Genomic DNA, 25,863 nt, shown 5'->3' with positions numbered 1-25,863 from the left:
ACCATCCAGAAGGAAGCACCTACTGGCACTGTTGGACCAGGCAGATACGGAGCCTGGGGGAGCAGGGCAAACAAGGAGGGGGGCTGGGCGCCCACGGCCTATCAAGGTCCTAGTGTATGTGAGTATCAGGGCAGCAGGGGTCAGGCAATCACCCGCCTCTCACCCTTTCGGAGGGTCCTGCCATAAGGCACCATTAGCCTCCCAGCATCCAGGGGAGGGAACAGAGTGGGGTGCAGACATTGCTTTGTGATTCTGACTGAGAAGGGCAAGCAAATAGAATACTGCAAAGAAGGTTCTTTGTCGTGTTGAGAGACAGAGAGACAGAGACAGAGACAGAGACAGAGACAGAGACAGAGACACACAGAGAGATCTGGGTTCCAGTCCCAAGATGGATTCTGGCTTTAGCTACATCCCTCTGGGATTGCAGTTCCATGGAAGGTGGGGTGGGACCTCAGCCCCCCTCATTCTGGGACTGTGAAATCACCTTCAGATGGGAGGCTCCCTATGGAGCCATGACCACGTGGACTTGCTGAATGAAGCAATGAGAGAGAGGTTCATTTTCACATTCAAAAAAAATGTAATTTGGGGGGAGTAGAGAGTACAGTGGTAAGGCACTTGCCTTGCACATGGCTGACCCAGATTCACTTTCAGGCCACCCCTGAGCACTGCCAGGAGTGATTTCTCAGCCAGGAGTAACCCCTGAATATTGCCAGGTGTAGCTCAAACCCAGCCCCCCCCCCCGGCCAAAAGTAACTTTGGGGCCAGGAAGGTGGCTCATAGGGCTGAAAAGCGTCTTCTGCATGTGGGAGGCCCTGATGTAAACCCAGCACCACACAGTTCCTGAGCACCGCTGGGTGCAACCCCTGAGCACTAAACTGGGAGTAGTCACAGAGCACTACTGGGTGTAGCCTCAAAACAAGCTAAAAACCGAAAAAAAAAAAAAGTTCCAAATCCTCCTTCTGAGCCATACCCCCCCACCATCAGCTCTCCCATTATGTTACCTTTGGACCTTTGTTGTTACCTTGTGACATTTAAAAATTTTAAAGCAGCCTCATTTAAGAAGAAAAGCAAGGTTAGCTTTATAAAACAAAGTTCCTGTGCTTCAGAGCTGGAGAGACAGCACAAAGGTTAAGGCACTTGCCTAGCATGCACTGTGGCCACAGCAACCAAGACTAGAATCTCAGCACCCCACCTGGTCCCCTGAGAACCACCTTGGAGTGCTCTTGGAGCACAGAGCCAGGTACAGCCCCTGAGCACTGCTGGGTATGTCTCCAAAACAAAAACTAAACAAAATTGGTTTTTCAAATCATGGGCGACAGAACAATTCTTTGGGGGTTAAGAGACTATTGAAAATTTAATTCCTTTAGAGCTATTCCAAAGGTGAAGTTCCCACTTTAGCCAGCAGGTGGAGACAGAGAACGTCACAGCTTCAAGGGAGATGAGGGGGGTGGCAGGGGGAGGGTCGGAATCAGTTTTTGCAATTTTCTTGGCTCAGAGTGAGCCGAACTGAAACACCCAGCTGTGGCCAGGCCCTTAGGCTCCTTGGCTCAGAATCATGTAATAGTGATCAATATCCAGTGGTGACAGTTGAGACAGTCCCCAAGAGCCTGACACAGAGCTGTTCCATCTCAAACTCCGGACCCCGCCTCCCAGAGCGACCCCCACAGTCCAGGGGTGGGAGCTGGGAGGGGAAGGAGCCTTACACTCCAGCACGAGGTCTGAGCACAGACACCAGCCCAGATACAGGCCAGAGGTGGCGCGCGGTCACTGCAGGAAGCAGAGGGTTCCTGAGGGGGACGGGAGGACCCTACCTGGCTGTGCACAGGAGAGGCGGCCTCAGGGTCCAGCTGGCAGCAGAGAGCAAAGGAGAGAAAGAAGAGGAGGGGTGAAGACAGGCAGAACACTGACAGCCCCCCCTGCCCCGTTAGCAAGCACTCTGGTGTTGGCGGGTGTGGGGTAGGGAGCTTAGTGCCAGAACAGCTGGCTGGGCAGGTGCATTCTGCCTGGTGGAGGGGCGGCCAGGCAGGAGAGGTGTGGTGAGACCTTCCTTCCCATCAGACTCCTCAGAGGCGTCCCCTGAGGCGTGGGCAGGAACGTGCAGCCATCCCTTGCAGGGTTGGCCACACAGGGTCTCCTGAATCAGACCCTGCAGCCCCCCTCGACTGTGGCAGGAGGTGACCTCTCCGGACCCTGGGCAGAGAACTCTGGAAGCCTCTGTCCTCATTCCAGCGTCCCTCCCCTGAAGCCTCCAACACTCTGGCCAGGCTTTGGACCCTTCCGTTCTAAAGGCACGAGCAGGGACCTGTCCCATGCCTCCAAGCACACACCCCAGGGTGCCACTCCCCAGGCCAAGGGCTGCCCTGCGGTGACAGAACTCTCCACTCATCATGTAGTGTGTGGCCAACAGCAGCCCGAGTCTCGAACCCTTTATCAAACCCACAGCACGCTTGCCCCACTTGCAGGCCCACCGACCTGTGGCCAGTAGGTCACCTCCCATCTACCACACTCAAGAGACAGTAGGCCTCGGGGCCAGCCCTGACCTTTCCATACGGTTACTTAAGGGCCTTTCTGGAGAGGAAATGTTAGCCAGGCCTTATCCCTGGGAAATGGGCAGAGGTCCCCCACCCAGGTTCAGAGAGACAGGCCTCAACAGCGGGAGGGAGTCGTTGAGTGAGTTAGTCCCTGCCTCGCCACGCCCCAGACCCTGAGACCAGGGCAGAGGAGCAGGGCCATCTCGGGAGAGTGACTGACCCGCAGGCTCCCTCAGGAGCAGACTCTCCAGAGGGCGTCTCTCATTTCTCCAAGGGGAGAGCCACATGGGGGCACACAGATGGAGCCACCTTTCAGCGGGCATGGGCACACACATGCACTCACCCAAACTCTCCCATTCACATTCAACTTAATCATGCACAAACATACAAATTCTCCCTCCCATTCACACACATTTTCCCTCCCACAAACTCAATCTTAACATACTCCTGGGATATACATACACATACACTCACACACACAAAACTTGGCCTCATGCATTCTCGCTCTTCACACACACACTCCGGACAAACACACGTACACTCACAAACTCACACTCATCCACACATTCATTCGAAATCTGTTCAACAAACACACAAACTCTCAGGTTATAGTCTCAAACTTGCACACACACATTCTCTCACACAGACTCGGTCTTACACACACACACACACACACACACACTTCTTTTTTTTTTTTTTTTTTTTTTGCTTTTTTGCTTTTGGGGTCACACCCGGCATTGCACAGGGGTTACCTCCTGGCTTTGCACTCAGGAATTACTCCTGGCGGTGCTCAGGGGACCGTATGGGATGCTGGGAATCGAACCCTGGTTGGCCGCCTGCAAGGCAAACGCCCTACCCGCTGTGCTATTGCTCCAGCCCCACACTCACTTCTTTACACAAACTCTGACACTGACACACTCACACATTCACGCGTACACACTCAGGACAGGCTCAGAAGCCACCGGGAGAGGAGGCATTACAGGAGCTGTGAAGATCCTCTCAAGTCGCTGGTGGGCCTCCTCAGCAGGGCTCGGCTGAGCCTCGGGGGCGGCTCCTGCCTGGAGGTTAAACCACTATTAGTCTTGGGCCAAGACAGGTGGGGACACACCATGCCAAGCTGCTAGCCCGGACAGCCTCGGGGGCCAGGGGATAAGCAGCAGGGGTCAGGGCGCAAGCCAGGCTCCGACTTGGTTTTCACTTTATGGGAGGAGGGGAAAGGACAGGAGCCCCTGGGCCAGCCTGCTCTCCGCCCGCCTCTGGCTCCTGCCCCAGACTCAGGTGATAGGTGGCCAGACTTCTGGTGTGGGCAGGGCCTAGCCGCCAACTCCACCCTGAGCGGCAGAGGAAGCAGGAGCCGCGGCCGGGCAGCTGGCCCAGGAATGGGCATACTTGGGCTCTTTCCGGTTTCTCCTCTCAGAGACCAGTGCTTCCCCTTGGGCTCTGCCCACTGCACCAAAACACCACTGCCAAGTCCTGCATGCTGGGCGCGGTCACTTCCCTGCGCTGAGGCGGTCATGAGGGGTGGGAAAGCAGCGGCCAGCTCTGAGTGCTGCCAAGCCCAGGAAGAACAGAAAGGGGGATGGGCGGGAGAGATGGGAGGGCGTTTGCCTTGCATGCAGTCAACTCAGGTTGGATCCCCAACACCTCAGACGGTCTCCCAAGCCCCTGCAGGAGAGACCCCTGAGCTCAGAGCCAGGACTAAGTCCCAGGCACCGCCAGGTGTGGCACAAATTAAAAACAGAAGGGGGAGCAAGGCTGGGTCTGGGAGCTTTGGAATCCTGGAGCAAGTATCTAGAGCTAAGAGGTCAGTGTCCTTTATAGTATCCACAGGCCCGTCCCCTGCCTCTCTCCTTCTAGCCAGAGGAGCAGCAGGCCATGACAGGTCCCCAGGCAGTGAACTGTCCTCCCAAGGACAGCCAAGAGGCATCACCTTCCTGAGGAAGGACGCGTACTTGGGCCATAGGGTGCCAGAGGACACTGTGTGGGCAGTCAGGGCCCCAAACTCAAAGGGGGCCTCAGTGTCCCTCCAGGCCAGGGCTCCTCAGAAGTCCTGCTGGCAGAAGGAAGTGTCTCCAGGGGTGGCCCTCATGGCCTCCTTCTCTGGGGCCTCCCCGGGGGCCTGCCAGCTGCCAAACGCCCTCAGGTGGGAGGACTGTGCATGCAGCACCCTCCTTGCCTGGTGCCCAATCTTCCGGCCAGGCAGATCCCCCAAGACCACAACTTGGCGGCAACCCTGAGGCTCATCTCGGTGCCCCCTACTCTGTGTGGCTCTGGGGTTGCTGCTGCTGAGGTTCACACCTGACACGCTACAACCCAAGAATCAGGCGTGGGACTGCGGTCTCTTGCCTTGCATGCGGCTGGCATTCCAGATGATCTCGAGTCCCCTCTAGGACTGATCCCTGATGGCAGAGTCAGGAGTAAGCCCTGAGCACCACCAGACGTGGCCCCCAAACAGACCACAAAAAGGCAGCACTCCTTTCTCCAAGGTATCGCAGGTGGGGCTTTAGAGACGGGATCGCCAGGGGTCTCCCCCCTGCACAGCCTATAACGGTGCAGAGGTGGGGTCTGGCAGACATACCATGGGGAGGCTCCCCCCTCCCGTGTCACGGGTCCTGGGACGTCCTGGAACTGGGGGGCCTGCCACATTAGTGCCCAAGAGCCGCTGCATGCTGGTTAGCGGGTCCCTCGGCAGCCACCCTGTGGCCACACAATGGGGAGGTTGTGCTTTGTGGGGAACCACACATGCGGGGTTCCCCATGGAGGCCGGCGGGAAGCGGGCTGCGGGGCGGGCGGCACACAGGGGTTAGCTGCACACGCCGGTACCTCCTGCTGTGGGTCTGGGCTGGGTGCCGGGCCGGGTGCTGGGGCCGGGGCCTGCGGGGCTCCGGGGGCGGCGGCCGGCTCCTCCCGGGGCGCGGGGGAGTCCTGCTTCCCGGGGCCGGCTGGGGGGCCCGGCCTGCCGCGCGGCTTGTGCTCCTTGGCCCTGCCACGCGCCATCAGGCTCCGCAGGCCCACCGAGAGCTCGTCCTTGGCCGCGTCCTTCTTGGCTTCGGGCTTGGGCGGCGCGGGGGGCGGCGGGGGCGGCGGGGGCGGCGGAGGCTGTGGGGCAGGGTCGGCTTTTTCGCCTTTCTTGCCCCTGCTCGGGTGCTCGGGGGAGCGGACGCCCCTGCTGGGAGGCTCCTCGCTGGGCAGCACCTTGCTCACCACCTTTCGCACGGCGCTGGCCACCTTCTTCCGGGACAGGCCCTGGGCCTCCTCGGCAGGGTCCAGCGCGGGGGCCGCCCCCAGGCCATTGACCGCCAGGCCTGGCGCGGGGCTGCTGGCTCGCCCGGGAGCGTCTGCGGGCTCAGGGCTGGCTGGACACGGCGGGCTCTGGGGGCCGCTGTCGGGCTACGGTCGCACAGACACCGGAGGCATGAGCAGGTGCCCCGGGGGCCCTGCCCACCCTGGGCAGCGAAAGCCACCTTGTGACCCCACCCCACCCCACTCACCACCAGAGCACACGCAGCGCCAGGGAGTGGCTTTCCCCACACCCTCGTTTCCACGCAGGCATCAGGAAGCCCCAACCCAGGAGCAGAAAGGGAGCCAGGCCCACTGGCCACCACTGCCTGGTAGCTGCCCAGACTTCCTCTTTCCGGAACCCCAGAGCTGACCTCCCCTCCCCAGGGCGAACAGAGCCACTCTGGTTCCACACAGGCCTCCTCCCTGTCCACCTCTTCCCACCCACACCCTGAGCCTCCAACTGCCCTGGAAATTCCACCTCTGCCGCTCCATGCCGGGCTCTTTCCTCCCACCAGCCTCGCAGGGGCCACAGACCTTGGAGCAGGCGGGGATGCCCAGGACACAGAGGGTCACACGTCTAAGTCACTAGCTCTAGACCCCCACCCAGCAGCCAAACGGAGTGCCTGGAACTGCTGGCATATGTGACCTGGTGCATCCCTTCCCCTCCTTGGGTGGGGCTCTCTGTGGCCCCCCAGTCCCTCACTGCCGCCCCAGGAAGGCCAGCCAGTAGCGTCTGGGGGGTGCAAGGCCAACCTCGGGGTCTGTTCTGGGCAGGAGCTGTACTTGAGGCCTCACTCCCAAAATGATGACCTTGGTTCTAGAACATAATGGGCTCTATACTAAACTGGCCGCCCTGTCTCTGAGGGGCTACAGAAGTAGGCCGAGAATGGACGAGCCTCTTGCTGCTGTGGGGGAAAAGAGAGGTTGCCCCCTGGGGGCGGGAAGCACTCCACCGGGTGCAACCTCTTGGGCCAAGAATGCTCAGGGTTGGGCGACAGCAACAGCACAGGGGGTAGGGTGCTCGCCTTGCACATGGCTGACCAGGGTTCCATCCTGGCACCCCTTATGGTCCCTGGAGGCCACCAGGAATGAGGCCTGAGTGCAGAGCCAGGAGTAAACTCTGAGCACTGCCGGGTGTGACCCCCAAGCCAAACCAAACAAACGAAAAAATATTTGGGGCTGTCACCTTCAATAAGAAGGTGCTGCAGGGATGGGAGCACAGAGCAGTGGGTAAGGTGTTCACCTCACACGCCTGCCCCCAGTGTGACCCCTGGCATCCCACCTGGTTCTCTATACACCACCGGGAGAGATTCCTGAGCATAGAGCCAGGAGAAACCCCTGGATATTACCAGGTGTGGCTCAAAATAAAAAAAAAAAAAAAGAAGAAGAAGAAGAAAAGGAGCTGCAGAGCTGGCTGGTGGCGGGCTCATCTCTATCCTCTCCCTCTCCTTAACACCACCCAGTGAAGATGGAGACAATGATGCCACTGACGATGCCAACTGCCAACTCTCTCACACACTCAGGCAGCATTTGCTATGTGCCAGGCAGTCTTGTGAGCATGTCATACATAATTTCCATTAAAAAAAAAATCCACCACAGAGATTGGGAGTGGGGAGGGGGCATTGCAGTTCAGCGAGCACAGTGCCCGCCGGCACCACGTCCTCCCCCAAGCACCACCTGGCGATGGCTCTGGTGGCCCCAGCACCTCAGGTCCATATACTTGTCAGACCTGGGCCGAGTCTGACAGGGCCTGAGCCCTGGGCTCCTTAGCACTGTTAGGGAGACCCTTCCAGAAGAAAAGTCTACATCATCCAGGGACACCCAGCCGACCCATTAGGCTAAAGTCAGAGGCTGAGGGCTGGAGCAATAGTACAGAGGGTACGGTCCTTGCACACGGCCAGTTCCCAGCACTACATATGGTCCCCTGAGCCAGGTGGCAGAGTAAAGCCCCGAGGACCACCAGGCGTGGCCCCAAAACAAAAATAAAGAAATAAAGTCACGGGCTGACCAGGTAGAATTGCTTAGAGATTAGGAGGAAGCCAAATGCCTGGGTCATCAACTCTCCATCCTGGGCAATGCAGGGCTCCCCCAGCACAGCTCCAAAGGCCTGGCCACTCGCAGCCTTGGCCAGCAGCCGCCAACCCTAGCTACAAACTGGAGGAGTCTTGCTTGCCTCGAGTCCAGCTTTATTCAGGGTCTTTGTCCCCAGACAGAAAATCCTGGGGGAGGGGGGACACTGAAGCCTGCTCTGGGTCACCCACCCGGCAGCTGACGGGGTTTTGGGGAGCGACGGCAGCAGCTGTAGGGAGGCTGCTCCCGACCTTGCCTTGTGTCACCCGGAGCAGGTCCGAGGCATGGTGCAGCGCGCTGCCTTTGGTTCCCTGGCCTAGGGGGTTGCCCACGGAGCCTCTCTAGCCCCCAAATTTTCAGGAAACCTGAACTCAGGGTCAACATTAGGGGGCAAGGGGCAGGCTTAAGGGAAGACCCTCACAGTGCTGCAAACGCCCACTGCCACCTCTCATGCTGAACTTCCTGCTCTTCCATCTCATCGCCCCAGAGAGTGATGGGTGCCCCGCTGTGCCCCCCACATGGTGGGACTGCCTCGCCCGGCTAGTCTCTACCCCCCGCCCAGACACACACACATAAGGGTCACGGAAAAGCACTTACAGCCCCTTCCTCCTTGCCAGGAGGGCCAGGCTTCTGCGGGATTTTGTCCTCGTCTTTCACCTAAGGGAGCAGATGTAGGATATGTGGGCAGGTCAGCACTGGGAGCGCCAACCCCGAAAGCACCCAGTGGCCTGGTTCTCCTGGGGGGCAGAGCGCCTGCCTGTGTGTGCAGGAAGGCTGAGCACAAGTGAAAACTGTCCAGTGACGACTTGAAGAATTAAAGAGCCTGGTGGGGCGGGGTGGCCATGCTCCCTTGGACCTCTTCCAGCCGTCCAAATGGACCCCACCAAGAAGGAGCCTATGTCCTTGCTTACAGGGTGGGGGGCAAGATCCAGCTGATTCAGTTCCTGACAAGTGACCCAAGTCACTGGCAGCTCAGGTAAGGCATGTGGCCGGGATGCCCCTGACCTTGCCACTGAATGATCCTGGGGTGGGAGTGGGCAGGCCAGCAGAACTCAAGTGCAGGAAGACAGGGGGCAGTTCTCAGAACCCTGAGATTTCTCACTTGTACAGAGCAGAACGTTTCCCAACTGGGCTGGGAGGGAGGTCGATGTTCCCCCAACCTCAGAGCCACAAACCTGTCAGCCATGCAGCTGAGGGAGAAAAATGGAAGGAGAGGGGCCAGGCAGGGGGAGACACGGCAGAGCTCTGGCTGCAGACCAGACAGAGGGGTGTGGGGGGGATGCAATAGATACTCCCCTGTATCTGGGGGAACTGTTTCTTTCCATCAGAGCCTGGATTTGGATAGACTCAGAGGGGTCCAGTCTCCAGTATGGAAGCAGCAGCCCCCTGCCCCCTCACTGGCCTCTCTGCCTCCCAGAGTGGGGGCATGGGCTGTCCAGGAGCCAGGGGCCCTACAAGGCCCTTTCCTTATTGCGGGGAGGGAGGCTGATGGGAGGGAGGCCAGCCTGAGGTCATCCCCAGCCTCAACTCCACAGCCTGTTTCTCCACCAGGGCAGGAGTGCATGAAATAATCCTTTGGTCCTCTGGGAAAAGATCCTTAGAAACTTGTCCAGAGCCATTTTAATCATCCACTTGGGGAGTGGGGGGGCTCTCTCCTTTGTAACCAGGGTCCAAGCAAGTTGGGAGCTCTAATTAGCAGTCCTACGGTGCTGGCCAGCTTGCTGGCTGATGCAATTTTAAGGCCATATCTTGCCCATGGAGCTGTTTCCAATGGGCTCCAGTTTCAAAGCTAGTTCACAGTGCCATGGACAGAGAAAATGGCAATTATTCACTGGAGTGGAGTTACTACTTAGAAATTGGGATTTAAAAAAAAAAAAGAAAAGAATTTAAAAAGAAATAAAAAGAAAAAGAAAGAAATGGGGATCAGAACAGAGTGGGGAGCGGGGAGAGGCTGGGGGAAGGGAGTGAAGGGGGGTGGAGGAATATGAGTCTTGTGTGCTACTCCCCACCAAGGCCCATTGTCCCCCCCACCCCAACTCCCCATCACACAGTGCAGTGGGTCCCCGGCACACGGGTTAGAGGACAGCTAGTGCTCACACGCCACACACACTCGTCACGGCACACAGTGCGGTTAGCTCAGGCTCACCAGCGGCCCAGAGGCCAAGCCTGCTCCGAGGCCTTCCCTCCAGGGGTTCAAGTTTGGGACCCCAAGCATCTCAGCCAAGTGATGCAGCATCGGGGGAAGCTCTGGCTGCCCTCCGGTATGTCTGGGACACTAGGCCGGGTGGGCTCTGAGCTCAGCTCTGGATTTAGCCTCAGGCTGACTCACTGCCCCCTCCCCCTCTCAAGGGCTTGGCCAGTCCGAGGTCACCACCCCAGCGAGGGACCTTGCGCAGAGCAAAGGCACGCCCAGATCTGCAGCCTGAATCACCCTCTGGACCTGGGCAGCCAACTGGCCCGGCTCCCCACTCGTGGCTCCTCCTCTCTGTCCCACAGTGCCCAAGCGCGGGGAGACCCAGTTTCAGAAGCCTCAGAGCCAAGGCTGTTCCGGGCAGCCAATCCACCGCAGCCCTCATTCCCAGGGGTGCACCAGGAGGGCCAGCCCAGGTCGCCAGAGGGGGCGAGCAGGGGAGGAGCGCGACTCAGCAGGAACCCAGCCAGCCGGAAGAGGGGGTCCGCCAGTGCCCCTCGACACACGCTTGTGCCCCACCCCATCTCCAGTGCCCGCAGCTGGCGAGCCAGGCTCCTGCCTGCACACAGCATGCCAAGCACACGGACAAGTGTCAACGATTTTGAAGTGCAACTTTCCTTTTGCTCCCAGAAGGCGAACCGTGATGAAAAGGCCATGGCGCCCAGAGCAGCCTGCACCCCGGCTCAGAGGGGATGGGGTGGGGGTCTCTCAGGGGATCCGGGTCTTCCTAAAGGCTGGCACCTGCTGGAACCAACACTGTGGGCAACAAGGGAAAGGAGGGATGGGGGTAGGGGAGTAATAGAGGAGTCAGGAGAAAACAGTAGTGGAAAGAGAAGGCAAGGCGGGTTCAACTTCCACCCTCAGATGCTGTGTGCCCGTCACTAAGCCACTTGACCTCTCTGGGTCTCTCATTGGATGAGTCTAGACTAGAGCTGTGTAGATTTGATGCTCATGACCCCCTTGGCCTGGGAATTTTTTACACATCCTTGGGGTACACAGAAAAGGCATATACATCAAACATGTAGCGCTAATAAATCAAATTTATCTTAAAACAAATGTTTGTGATTCCCCCACACTGTTCCCCCATGACCCCATATGGGATCATAATTCCCAGTTGAAGAAGCCAGGTTTTGGGAGGGATGCTGGGACCACTGGTGGTGGACTCTGGTGGAGGGATGGGGTACCTGACCATTGTATGACTGAAATGCAAGCACAGAAGTTTGTAAGTCTGTAACTGTACCTCACAGTGATTCACTAGTTAAGAAAGAAAGAAAGAAAGAAAGAAAGAAAGAAAGAAAGAAAGAAAGAAAGAAAGAAAGAAAGAAAGAAAGAAAGAAAGAAAGAAAGAAAGAAAGAAAAAGAAAAAAAGAAAAGAAGCCAGGTTTTCACCTCTGGAGAAGGTGGGAGTAGAGATGGGGGTGGGCAGTGGTTTGGGTCACACGCAGTGGTGCTCAGGGGCTATTCCTGGCTCTGTGCTCAGGACTGTCCCTGGATGGTGCTGAGGGACCATATAAGGTGCTGAGGGTTGGCCCCAGGCAAGGCCAGTGCCTTACCTCCTACACTGTCTCTTCAGCCCTAGGCTGCAAATTTTTTGTTTTTAAGGGGTCTCCCATACAGTGCTCAGGAGGCCCATGGGAGCCCTCCTGGTGGTAAGCAGCTACCAGGACCACCAGTAATCGCAAGGGTCCAGGGATGCAATGTGGGGTCAGAGCAATAGTACAGCGGGTAGGGCATTTGCCTTGCATGCAGCCGACCTGGGTTCGATCCCTGGCATCCCATATGGTCCCTCAAGCACCGCCAGGAGTAATTACTCAGTGCAGATCCAGGAATAACCCCTGAGCATTGCAAGGTGTGACCCAAAGAGCAAAAAAAAAAAAAAAAAAAAAAGAGAAGGGATCATGTCCCCCCACAAAAACAAGGATGCAATGCAGCTTGCGGGAAGCTGAGGGGTATGGATTACCCAGACTACCCCAATGGTAACCAAGGCCTCCAGGGTTAGACACAACAGGCTGGGGGTGCGCGCGCGTGTGTGCGTGGGGGGGGGAGGGGATATGTGGAACCACAGACTGAACCAGAGTTGGCCACATACAAGGCAAGCACCTTAACCCCTGTACTATCTCTCCAGTCCCCAGAAGCAAGGGCCTAGATTATTTTGAAATTCTTTCTGCTCTTGTACTGACAAAGTTGAAGCCCTGGGGCTGGAATGACAGTACAGCAGGTAGGGCACTTGCCTTGCACGTGGCCGGCTGGAGTTCGCACCCTGGCATCCCATATGGTTCCCCAGGTACCAGCAGGAGTGGCTCCTGAGCACAGAGTCACCACTGAGCACAGCCCGGTGTGGCCCAAAAACTGGGAAAAAAAGGAAGATAAATAAAGCTGAAGCATACTAAGAGCCCTGAGGGGATCCAAGCCCGTCACCCAGGGCTGTGACCTGGGAGAAGCCACAGCCTCTGGCAACTTTGTTTTCTCCCACTAACACACTGCACTGCTACCTACTGGAGGCAAAGAGGCAGAGAGCCGAAGTATGAAGCTACCCTACGCTGGTCAGAAACCTGAGCGGCTGCTCCTGAAAACCACCCACAGGCTTCACCTTAGCCCAAGAAGAGATTTCATTAAAAAAAAAAAAAAATCTGAACTGGAGAGGTAGTACAGGGGTTACGGTGCTTGCAACACACATGGCCAAGTATTGTTCTATCCCTGACACTGCTGCATATACAATGCCCCACCACAAATGATCCCTGAGTGTAGTCAGAAGCCAGCCGTGAGCACAGCCCAGGGTGGGCCCTTCAAAAAGGAAAAGAGGATGGGGAGAAGACGCAGAGGGGTGGAAGGCGTAATGCACAAGGCTCCAGTTGGATCCTTGGTGCCACACAGTCTTCTGAGCATCACTGGGTATGGCCCCTGGGTCAGAAAATTTAAATAGGTAATATTTGAAAGGGAAATAACAGAGAAAGCCCACAGAGCCATGCAGAGACATTTATAGATGCACTCCACGTACAAACCCCAACTGGAAGAATCCCTGTCCCCTAGACTTAGGGAAGGTTTGGGTATATATTTCATAGAATGCACTTAATGGTGCCATTCTAACTAACACAAAAGTGGACAGTGTGAGGCTGGAGCAAACAGTACAGTGAAAGGGCATTTGCTTTGCATGTGGCTGAAAACTGGGTTTGGTCCCTATCATCCCATATGGTCCCCCGAGCATTGCCAGGAGTAATTCCTGAGGACGGAGCCAGAAGAAGTAACCCCTTGGATCATTACCAGGCATGATCCAAGAAGAAAAAAAAAAGGACAATGTGAACGTATGGAAGACTTCCTATAAATTTTTATCAATTAAAAACCTTAGTCTTAATAGTATGCAAAGAGTGACCGAAATAACCTTGTAAATTGTGTGAATTAGATGCAACAGAGACACTTGGTATTTGGTTATGCATTTGTTACTTACAGCTTATTTTTATTGTAAAGATGGCTTAGTAGTCAATAAAAAAGAAAAAAAGCAGAATAGCTAAAAGCTATTTGTTTTCAAAGAGAAGAAATCTAAATATATATATACATATACACACACACACACACACACACATATATATATATATATATATATATATATATATATATATATATATATGTACACACCACGGGTTCCATCTAAGCTCACTCCCAGAACGGTTTCCAACCTCAGGGCGGGTGGGCCAGGCTGGGGACCCTCCTCCACCAGTCCCCACCCTGCACCCACTTATCTAAGGGGGGTGAAGCCAAAGCGAGGAGAGCAGGAATAACTGTCAGCAGCTCATCTGTATGAGCACCAATCAAGTGCGGGCGCTGCGTGGGACCCCTTAGCCAGCATCTCACTCACTGCACTTGCGGGGGGATGCTCAGATGAGTCCTATCCACAAGCAAGCAAAGGGGGCCCAGAACTGGCCTGCTCAAGGGCTCAGAGCTGCACGGGGCACTGGGCGGACTCTCTGCCAGCACCTCTGTCCCGGCCTCGATCCCTTTGCCTGCTTCCCGTGCCTGACACCCCTGCTGCACACAGCGTGGGCGGGAGCGGGAGTTTCCAGAGGGGACCTGCCCCTCCACCCGTGACCTGAATACAGCTTCCACAGTGCTGCTGGGGAAGAACAGGCGTTCCACAGGGAGCAGCTGAAGCCGGTGCTGCCAGCCAGATGAAAAGAGGGAGAAGAGCCAGGCAGGGGGCAGGGGGCCCCTCTGGCCCAGGGTCAGCCTCCCCCCACGGGGACAGACAGCAGCGGGTGACCTGCTGTGCCCCAAAGCCACTGTTCCCCTGTGGGAGGAAGGAAGCAGGTGCTCTGGCCCAGCTTCCTCCGCTGCCCTGGCCCAGGGGCCTGGGACTGCTTCCTCCTCTAACGGCCAGACTGCCAGAGGCTCCTTCCCCGGGGACACTCGCCGCCCCACACAGGGCACTTGGCCATCTCTTGTGTGGCCTCCAGGAAGTAAGACCAGGAAGCACCCACCTCTGGAGGCACCCTCCTTTCCCCTGCCGTGCACCCCCACCCTGGTGCCTGTTTTATGGCTGGGGTGGGGCAGGCCCCGACACTGAGCTGCACATCTCTGTCTCCTGCTAGCCTCCACCCTGCCTCCCTGAGCCCGCTGCCAACTGCTGACGCTGCTGAAAACCTACCCCCGGTGGCTGGTGGCAGGCGGGCGGAGTGCTGTCCGTGTCCTCACTGGCTTTTTCAAAACCTGCTCCTGCAGAGCTAAAGATCTCTGCTCAGGAAGAGGCTGGGAGACATTCAGGGACTCCCCAAAAGACCACATGGCCCTACGGTGCCAGTTCATTTGGGAGAGGGGGGGAACCTCAGGAGGGTGCCACGGGGCCTGTGGGCCAAGGGACCAGCCCTCTCCAGCTCAGCTCTCCCATTTAGCCGGAGCCAACGGGGTCAGGCGTGGGCTGGTAACAGCCCCACACAGACCACCAACCAGACTTTCAAAGGCCCAGGAGGGGCTGGGTCCTGGCTTTACAAGGAGATCATTGGGAGGAGTGGAGGCCTCAGAAGCACTCGGTTTGTGGGGAGGGCGTGTCGCTGCCTGCGCGTGGCTGAGGTTCAGAAGATGGTGATGTCCCCCCTTCTGAAGCTCCAAGGAGGCCCTTCCCGCCCCTCTGAGCAGGGCTAGGGGGGGTGGTGAGGCTGCCGGGGGCTAGGTCATTCCCTCTCCACCAGGAGGCTCAGAAGGGAGCCCCCCAAAAAACAGCTCCTCCTCTTCCTCCCCATCTACTCCAGCCACATCTGGGGGAATCCCCAGAGGCCCCTCCTTCCCTACTTGCGGAAACAGCACTAGGAGCCGGGCCATTTCCGGGGTGGGGGTCAGAGGGACACTCACCAGCATGGCCTGGCCCGGAGCAGCCCTAGAGCAAGGAGTCTCCTGGCGATGCTGCTCCGTTAGCGGCTCAAAATAGCGCCGCGGCAGCCCCGCCCCCAGCCCGACCCGCCCAGGCCCCGCCCTCGGAGCGGCCCAACCCAGGCTGCGAGCGGAGCCGGCCGCAGGGTGTTAGTGGCAGGTGTGCGGGGACTAGTACAGGGTTCCGGAGAGGCGCAGGGCGGGTGGGACTGTCTACTGACACACACCCAGGCTCTGACAGCTGAGCTGATAGAGCCCCTAAAAATAGCAGAGGAATTTCAGACCTGCAGCCCCAGACCCCAGAGGCCAGGAACAAGACAGGCACATGCGCAGACGGACAGGCAGACAGGCAGGCAGACAGACATACAGATAGATAAACACACACACACACACACACACACACACACACACACACACACACACACACACACACTCCCCTGAGCACCTACACTCATCTACATGCCCACCACAGCCTGGTGGTGTTCTGGAAAACACACCAGAGGCTCACCCAAGCCATCCGATCACCGAACGAACATACCACTAAGGTGTCCCCTCTAAACAACACGGGTACCGCCAGCACCCAAGCATACACTCGGCCGGGGTTCGACTCAAGCGGAGCCCCGGGCATCAGTCACTGCTCATGCCACCCCAACTTAGGCACTGGGGGTACATGTGGGGCATCAGTGTCACTGTGCGGACAGCTCTCCCCACCAGTAGTTTTTTGTTTTGTTTTGTTTTGGGTTTTTTGCTTTTTGGGTCACACCTGGCAATGCACAGGGGTTACTCCTGGCTCTGCACTCAGGAATCACCCCTGGCGGTGCTCAGAGGACCATATGGGATGCTGGGAATCAAACCTGGGTAGGCCGTGTACAAGGCAAACATTGTACATTATTGCTCCAGCCCCCCTTCCCGCCAGTAGAAGGGACGCAAAGGGGAACCACACAGAGGAGGAGGGAACAGGTCAGAGTACGCAGTGGGTGGGCCTTGGTCTGCACAGAAGTTGGTGTCTGGCTAATGAGCAGTAGAGGGGGGCAGGGAGGGCTCTTCCGGGGACACCCTGGCATGGCGCTTCAGTCCCTGCCCAGGTGGCCCAGATGGAGAGGGGGAAATGGGACCTGGAATGCAGGTGGGAAGGAGCCTTAAAGACTGGTCTTCTGAAGGGGCAGGAGCGACAGCACAGCGGGTAGGCAGCTTGCCTTGCATGTGGCTGGCCAGGATTGGATCCCCAACATCCCAAATGGTCTCCTGAGTCCAACAGGAGTGATTCCTGAGTGCAGAGCCAGGAGTAACCCCTGAGCATCACCAGGTGTGACCCCAAAATCCAAAAATAAATAATCAATTAAAAAGACACGTCTTCTGAAACTCTCAGTACAACAGGAAATAAGAGGCCATTGCCTCCCTCATCCCCTCCAGGAAAAAAGAGTGGGGGATGGTATGAGGTTAGTGGGAGAGCGGGGAGCCCTGCAGCAGAGCTCTCTCCTGGGCAGTGCCCAACTTGGGTGGCTGGTGACTGTCACCACAGTTAGATCTGGGAGCCAGGGGGTCCTTCGTTCCACAACATTATCACCTGCTCTGGGGAGAAGTAGGTATGGACTAGGATGGGACTGAAGGCTCAGCCCTACCTTTCCCACACTGTCCAGGTATTCACGGGGGTCACACGTGACCAGTCAGGACCCGTGTTGGTGCCTCTGCTCTAGGAGCGTGTGTCTTTCAGGAAGACTGGCCCTCCAACATGCACAGTCTCGGGTCTGTGCTACCTCAGTGCTCGACACAATGCCGTCACCCTCAGCTGCAACCAGGAACCCCCGAGAGGACCTGAAACTGCCAACTCCCCGATTCTGGCCCTCCCTGCCAGTTTCTGATGTCCTTGGTCTGAGATGAAACTTGGGAACTAAAGTTCTTTAGGGGGGGTAGGGCTTGTTTTTGTTTCTTGTTTTGGTTTGTGGGTCACACTCAGCTGTGCTCAAGGTTTACTCCTGGCTTTGTGCTCAGGGGTCACTCTAAGCGGGGATGGGGACCATACAGGTGTAAAAGATTATATTCAGGTCAAGCACAAGTGAGGCAAGTGCCCTACATGCTGTAATATCTCTCTGGCCCCACGGTACTGGAGTTTTTATTTTAATTTTTGCTTTTGGGTCACACCTAGTGTTAGGGGTTACTCCTGGCTTTGCACTCAGGAATTACACCTGGTGGTGCTTGGGGGACCATATGGGATGCCGGGGATCAAACCCGGGTTGGCCGCTTGCAAGGCAAACGCCCTACCCGCTGTGCTATTGCTCTGGCCCAACCACTGGAGTTTTTAAAAGCTCCCTGAGGTGATTTTTGTGTGCAGTCCAGAAAGAACTACTGAACTGGAAGGACAGCTAAGGGCCCAACATGGGGGTACCCTTGTTACACTCATGAGTTGGTGGATGGATGAATGAATGACTTAGCTATGGGTACAGGGTGGGCGACTTAAGTTTCCCTCACCCGTAAAATGAATGTTATGCCTTTGTTGACAAATAGGGGTCATTCCAAACTAGTGAAATCTCGGCAAAAAGGCCATGGTTTTCCAGGTTTGGTCCCCACACCAATAGATTCAGCCTAGGAATGGGTTAGAAATGCAAATTCTAGGACCCCACTCCAGACCTTCTGATGTCGCAATTCTGAATATGGGGATCAGCATTTGTTTTAACAGGCCCTCGAGGTGATTCTGGGAACCACTACTTTAAAGGAGTTATCATAGGGCTGGGGGTTGCCTTACATATGTGAAACCCTGGTTCAATCCTCAGCATGGGAACATAGAAATAAAGTATATACAGCATATCAGGTTATGTGTGAGACCTCCAGGACCTATTTCAATGTTGGTTCTCCCAACTGCATAATTTAATAGCTGTTATACAATTTCTTTATCTGTTAAATGGGGGGAAGTAATGGCATCTACCACATAGGGTTCTTGGGGTTAAATGAATACTTACAAAGTTCATAAGTTTATAATAAGTTGTGTGTGTCAAGGATTGAAACCAGGACTTTATACATGCTATGCAGGTGCTCTAACAGTAGGCCACACCCCTGACCTAATCCGTTTGAATCATCATCTACTGTGATCATTAGGAGAAAGAGAGAGGCATCATAAGCAAAGTTTTCAGGTAACTGAACCCTTTAAAGGAACAAAATATTTTGTTTTATTTTCTGAATTTCATTACCATTTACAATCATAAAAATAGCATTCAATGTACTCTTCAGCCTAAGTAAAACACTCTGACCTCAATTTTAAAACACTCAAACTCTGCATTTCCCTCTTGAGCCCACTTCATTTCCACTCCAACCTGCGCAGTGGGGCAAATGTCCCCACCTTGTTTACTCTCACTCTACCCCCTAGCTTCTGCCCTTTGGACAGGGCACTCTTGAAGAATGCCACCCCACCCCAGCCTCACACTCCACAGAAACCTCCCTCCATGCCCAGCTTAGGAAGACCAGAGCCCTGAGTCCACAGTTCCACGTGTCACTTCTCTTGTCCCCCTCCCCTGCCAGCCACCAGCTGTCACTCTCGCTGCCAGTGGGCGGTCCCCACAGTCCCACTTTCTCCTCATAGACTGTTTCTGCCAGGCTAAAGGACCAGATAACCTAGCCCGGTGGGGCAGTATCCAGGGCAGCACAATCAGGCACCCACAAACTGATGTCCTAAGGGGAGAGGCCGGGTTTCCACATGCTCTCCTGGCATCTTTTATTTTGGTGGCTTGAGGACTCCAGGCCAAGCTTCAGCTGTGCTCTGGAAGAGGCCCTGCAGGTGATCAAGGTGTCACTGTGCCTGCACTATAACTCTGAATGCCCAGCAGCCATGTGTCCATGTGCTCTTTTGTACAAGTGACTAATTCTTCTGACGCACTGACAACTCATCTCAAATCAGTCTCACTTCCTGTCATCGTGAGAAAGGCTGTCCACTTCATCCAGTAGGAATCAGGGCCTACCATGCCCACAGCTTCACACACAGCCATACCAGGCCCTGAGTGTTTCCAGGGCAGGTGTGAACTAACCAACGGCGGGTGCTGGGGGTATGGACTAGTGGTCACAGTCAGCTAGAACCTCGGGCTGCCCCAGATTCCTTCATGTATGATCATAATCTGACCCTCCTCAGCACTGACCTCTCATGCCTTCTCTTTGACAGCCTCTTACTTCCTGCCCCTTATTTGGGACCACACTCTCATCTTTTTTTTTTTTTTTTTTTTTTGCTTTTTGGATCACACCCAGCATAGGGACTACTCCTGGCTCATACACTCAGAAATTACTCCTGGCGGTGCTTGGTGCTCGGGGAACCAGATGGGATGCTGGGAATCTAACCCGGGTCAGCTGCGTGCAAGGCAAATGCCCTACCTGCTGTGCTATCGCTCCAGCCCCACTCTCATCTTCTGAGGGACCTCTCTACCTCGCCCCACCCTGCTGTTTTCTCAAAGTCCATCTCCAGTCCCACCTCCCTCATGAACACTTCCCCTTGACCAGACTTTGAACGGAAGTGCAAAGGGCATGACTCTAGCCAGATGCAGACTGAATTCCAGCTTTCATGCTGGCTGACCAGAAGGAAAACTCCCTGACTTCTCAGAGGTTCCACTTTTTGGTCTGGAACAGTTTATTTCTATGGGGATGAGTGACAGTCACCAAGGGCAAGGACAGGGTGGAGCGCAGGCCTGGCATGTGTGCAGCCCTGAGATCCATGTTCCCAGTACTGCAAATTCATTCATTCATGCATTGATGACTAAAAGTTAATACAGATAAAGCCCACGGCATTAGGTCTGGCAATTGTAGGTAGCAATTAAATTGTTATTAAAAACCACAAACACTTTCTATGTCTAAAGATCACTATATATTTATGGTGGTTCTTAATTATATGCAATATGGTGTGCTATTAGGTACAATGAACTCACTATAATCAGCATGGGAGGTAAAAATAGAACGCAGTCAAACTTATTTTTAAAAAAACCTTTGTTGCTCACAAATTATAGTACACATGGTATAATGTGTACGATTGAATATATCTGCATGAAAACACACTGTACACAGTCATAGAGTGAAAAGGAACACAGCATAAAGTGAAAAGAAATAGACAAAACACAGTGTTCAACAGTTTGGGAGGTGGCGGCTGGCCATGCAAGGCAATGCTTGGAGAATATCCCGGGTGTGTGCTTGGGGGTTATTCCCCACGATGCTTAGGAGATTAGGAGGTGTCAGGGACGAAACCCAGCCTTCTGCATACAAAGATGCACTCTCTCTTTGGTCCAATGTTCACAATTAAAATGATGTAATATTGAATTTTTTATGATTATATAATATTAAATCTTTTTATTCTTTTGTGTGGCATGGGGGGCAGTATTAGAGCTTTACACATTTGAGGCAGGTGCTCTTCCACTAGGCCACATCCTTGGCCCTTGATATAGTTTTGTACAGTCATATTATTGAATTTGTTGATGGTTAATGAGGTTATGCTACAACTACAACGAATAAACAATTATGTCGTATGTTTTGGCCCTCTATCCCTGGAAAGCAGGAACCATTTCCTGTTTCTTTTATAGCCCATTCCACTCTTCAGCACCAGGCACATAATAGATCTCAAAAAATATTCATTAGTTCAGAGCCAGAGGGATGGTACAGTGAGTAAGTCACTTGCCTTGCATGCTTGGGTTCAATCCCTAGTACCCCATATGGTCTCCAGAGCACAGCAAGGAGTGATCCCTGGGTGCAGAGCCAGGAGCAACCCCTGAGCACCACTAGGTGTGGCCCCCAAACATACGTACATATATATATACATGTACATATATATATATATATATATATATATATCGGCAGAGCCTGGCAAGCTCCCCGTGGTGCATTCGATATGCCAAAAACAGTAACAATAACAGGTCTCATTCCCCTGACTCTGAAAGAAGCCTCCAATTGTTGGGAAAGACGAGAAAGGAGAAGCTGCTAAAATTTCAGGGCTGGGACGAATGGAGACGTTACTGGGGCCCGCTCGAGTAAATTGATGAACAACAGGATGACAGTGATATATATATATATATATATATATATATATATATATATATATATATATTTGAGGTCAGACTGGGCTGGAGCGATAGCACAGCAGATAGGGCGTTTGCCTTACACTCGGCCGACCTGGGTTCAATTCCTCCACCCTCTCGGAGAGCCCAGCAAGCTACCGAGAATATCTCACCCGCACGGCAGAGCCTGGCAAGCTACCTGTGGTGTGTTTGATTTTGTTTTTGTTTTTTTTTGGGGGGGGGTCACACCCAGCGATACTCAGAGGTTACTCCTGGCTTTGCACTCAGGAATTACTCCTGGCAGTGCTTGGGGGACCATATGGGATGCCGGGGATCGAACCCGGGTCGGCAGTGTGCAAGGCAAATGCCCTACCCGCTGTGCTATCGCGCCAGCCCCCCTGTGGTGTATTCGATATGCCAAAAACAGTAACAAGTCTCAAAATGGAGATGTTACTGGTGCCCACTCCAGCAAATCAATGAATAATGGCATAACAGTGACAGTGACAGCACTCCTGTAATGGTGGTACTATATGAGGCAAAGGCCCTGGGTCCCTGGGTCAGGCAAAGTGTCTCTGCAGAGCCTGGCGTGAGCTAGACAGGACTCTGAGGAGTGAAGGAAGTCTTACTCTTGGTCAACCACAGCCATGCGAGAACTCCAGGTGAACAATGGGGAAGACAGTGCTCCTCAAGCAGAGAAAGCATGTTGCTCAGAGCTGTATCCCCAGCACTTACCAGCACCGCGCCCGGCACAGAGCAATACATGATCTAGTTTTGAGTGAATGAAATGGGATGGAATGGACATGTATATAGTTTCTGATCTCAGAGTACAAACTGGAAGAAGAGGTAAGAAATGTACACAAAGGATGATTATTCCAGGGGCTAGAGAGATAGTATAGTGGGGAAGGCATTTGCCTTGCATATGCCGACCTGGGTTTGATCCCCAGCATCTCATATGATCCCCAAAGCATTGCCAGGAGTAATTCCTGAGTGCAGAGCCAGGAGTAACCCCTGAGCATTGCCGGGGATGGCCCCCACAAAAAATAAGAGTGATCATTCCACTCTATTTAGAATCTGTTTGACCCTCCCACCAGGGCACTCATAATGCCCAAGGGCAGTGCTGTGGCAGAGGTCTTTCAAGATGGGTTGAAAATAGCCCATAAAAGACAGATATCTAGGGCTGGAGTGATAGCACTATGGGTAGGGCATTTGCCTTGCACGTGGCCAAGCCGGGTTCAATTCCCAGCATCCCAAATGGTCCCCTGAGCACCACCAGGAGCAATTCCTGAGTGCATGAGCCAGGAGTAACCCCTGTGCATCGCTGGGTGTGACACAAAAAGAAAAAAAAAAAAGAAAGAAAAGAAAAAGAAAGAGACAGATATCTGTAAAGTAGGAAATGAAGGAAGAAGGGATTTCCAGGGTGACTGGAATACAAGAAAAGGAAAGATAAGAAAGCAAAAAGTGTGAGACTGCTTGAAAGTAGCCCATAAAAGACAGATATTTATAAAGTAGGGATGAAGGAAGAAGGTAATTTCAGAGTGATTAATATAAGAAAAGGAAAAGATAAGAAAGCATGAAGCGTGAAGCACAGACAGTAATTTTGGATGAAGTGTAGGGCACAAAAAAGTCAATCATGGGGGCTGGAGCAATAGCACAGCGGGTAGGGCATTTGCCTTGCACGTGGCCGACCCGGGTTCGATTCCCAGCATCCCATATGGTCCCCTGAGCACCGCAAGGAGTGACTCCTGAGTGCAAAGCCAGGAGGTAATCCCTGTACATTGCCGGGTGTGACCCAAAAAGAAAAAAAAAAGTCAACCATGAGAGCTAGACACCCAGGGCTTACACTGTAGCACTGTAGCACTGTCATCTCATTGTTCATTGATTTGCTTGAGCAGGCACCAGTAACGTCTCCATTGTGAGACTTGTTGTTACTGTTTTTGGCATATCAAATACGCCATGGGTAGCTTGCCAGGCTCTGCCGTGCAGGTGGGAAACTCTCGGTAGTTTGCCGGACTCTCCGAGAGGGACACAGGAATCGAACTCAAGTAGGCCGCGTGCAAGGCAAACACCCTTCCGGCTGTGCTATTGCTCCAGTCCCCACTCTTATACTAGGGCTTTTAAACTCTTTCCACTCGTAACCCCTTTGTGCCTCAGAACTTTTTGTTTGTTTGGGGCCACACCTGGCAGTGCTCAGGGCATATTCCTGGCTCTGCGCTCAGGAGTCTCTCCTGGCGGGGCTTGGGGAATCAAATGGGGTGCCAAGAATCTAACCTGTGTACGCTATGTGTAAGACAAGCGCCCTACCCCCCCACACCCACTGTACTATTCTCTGGCCCTAGGACTTAGAGCCTTTCCACTACAAGTGTAAGACCCCAAGTTTGATCCCCTATACCTCCATATGTGCTGACAGCTCTGCAGTATGTGCCTGGCAGCTCTGCTGCTTCTGCCCGAGGGGCCACAAGCAGTTTTCAGTGGCACTGCAGCTGGGTCTGCGTGGAGCACCACAATCAAGACCAGGAAGTGGGAGCCCTGGGAAGCACACGAGCACCTCAACTAAAGGAATGCAACCCCCGGTGATAGCTGAGGCCACAACCTAATGCATGATCCATGCCACGCCTAGAAATGCAGAAGCAAAGGGAAGGGAAAAGTGGGGGAAACCAAAGCTAGAAAAAGGAAGTCTGGGGGACAGAGTGAAAGCACAGCAAGTTTGCCTTGCATGTGGCCGCCTGGGTTCGATCCCCGGCATCCCATATGGTCCCAGAAGTAATCCCTGATTCCAGAGCCAGGAGTAACCTCTGAGCACCGCAGAGTATGACCCAAAAAGCCAGAAAAATTTTAAAAATAAAGAAAGAAAAGAAAAATATTGGTGTGGCCCAGATCAAGTTGGCCCATGTACTAGAATATTTCTGCTCCCCACTCTTCAGTCCTCCATTCTGTGATTACTACACCCCAATTTTTGTCTGATCATATCCCAGCACATGACTTGTGTCCAGCCAACAATGTGTGATATTCCCAGGCTATAGGGAATGGTTTATGGAAGCTATGTGACAGAATCAGCATCAAGAACACATGGTAAGGGGCTAGAGAGATAAGATAGTACAGCCGATAGGGCGCTTGCCTTGTATGCAGCTGACCTGGTTTCAAAACTCAGTACCCCATATGGCTCTCCAAGCCTACCAGGAGTGATCCCTGAGTACAGAACCAGGAATAAGCCCTAAGTACAGCTGAATGTGACCCAAACACCCAACCCCCCAAAGCACATATAATAAAACCTTAACTGGGGGTGAAATAATATGAAATAATACTACAGCAGATTGTCTTGAATGCAGATGACCCAAGTTTGATCCCGTTATCCCATAGAGTCCCCTGAGCCCTGCCAGGAGTGATTCTTGAGTGCAGACCCAGAAATAAGCCCTGAGCACTGCTGGGTGTAGTCCAAAAACAAACACCAAAGCCTTCAGTGGGATCACTGAGTCATACTTCTCCTTTTTCTTTTGCAGATCTGGGAATGAGCCCCAGATCTCACACATGTAAGGCATGACCTTTATCACAGAGCCATGTTCCAGACACAGAGCCATACTTCTTAACACTCAAATCTTGAACTTAGGAATGTGACTATGACATTTTGCTATTACTTATGTGAGAACCAAGTCAGTATGAATGATGCACTGAGTGAATCTGAATTCTGATCACACTGTTTAACTTTTCAGAAAAGGCTAAGCCAGTTCCACTCCTGAGTGTTTCAGATACCTCTTCTTCTTAAACTAGATGAATGGGGATTCTCTGGCATTTGTGATGGAAAAATACCAAAGCATTATCTAGACCAAAGACCAAAGCAAAGTAAGTGTCTATAGAGGAAGGCATAGACTGGGCACCCACTACTGCCAGGCACTCCTTTTCCTCAACTGTAGGGAATAAGTGAAGTGAAGGGAAATTGTGGACCAATAAACTGAGGCTTATGATGGTTTATATAATTTGCCCAGAATCACAGACTGTGACAGGCAGAACCAGGCCTTCAAACCATGTCACTCTAACCTAGAGCAGCTATTTCCACTCCACTACCTGGAAAACAAGGGAAGTCACAGCAGGTTTCTGGGGACTGAAAAGGCATGATTAAACCTGTGCTCAGGAATGCTGATCTAATAGAAAGATGCCCGGGAAAGAAAAGACTTGCAGCTAAAAACACATTTCAAAAAAAATTGAAGGCAAGAGCCAGATGAAAGGAAGATCTGGGGCTGGGAAGAGTACAATGAGTAAGGCACTAGCCTTGCACACAGTAGACCAGAGTTCGATCCCCAGCATCCCCTATGGTCCCCAAGCACCACCTAGAATAATTCCTGAGTGCAGAGATAGAAGTAACCTCTGAGTATTGCCAGGTGTGACCCAAACAACAGCAACAAGAAATTTAAAAAGAAAG

The 25,863-nt window shown here is 53.8% G+C and overlaps 1 protein-coding gene across 10 annotated transcripts in view; it reads right to left on the bottom strand.

Moving 5' to 3' along the window:
* Positions 1–25,863, bottom strand: part of MYO18A (myosin XVIIIA) — a 106,594-nt gene that overhangs the window by 47,222 nt on the left and 33,509 nt on the right. For 4 of the 10 annotated variants that reach the window (XM_055133999.1, XM_055134000.1, XM_055134002.1 and 1 more), the window contains one exon: positions 1,704–1,847. The exons of 2 other annotated variants lie outside the window; for them this stretch is intronic. In XM_055133999.1, the coding sequence (XP_054989974.1) occupies positions 1,704–1,847 (144 nt within the window). The remainder of the gene's footprint in view (positions 1–1,703; positions 1,848–25,863) is intronic. 4 more of the 10 variants (XM_012931920.2, XM_055134005.1, XM_055134004.1 and 1 more) reach the window with 1 other exon arrangement.

Source organism: Sorex araneus, chromosome 3 (assembly GCF_027595985.1).
Source record: "Sorex araneus isolate mSorAra2 chromosome 3, mSorAra2.pri, whole genome shotgun sequence".
NCBI lineage: Eukaryota > Metazoa > Chordata > Mammalia > Eulipotyphla > Soricidae > Sorex > Sorex araneus.
This window is presented reverse-complemented; position numbering and strand designations above follow the sequence as displayed.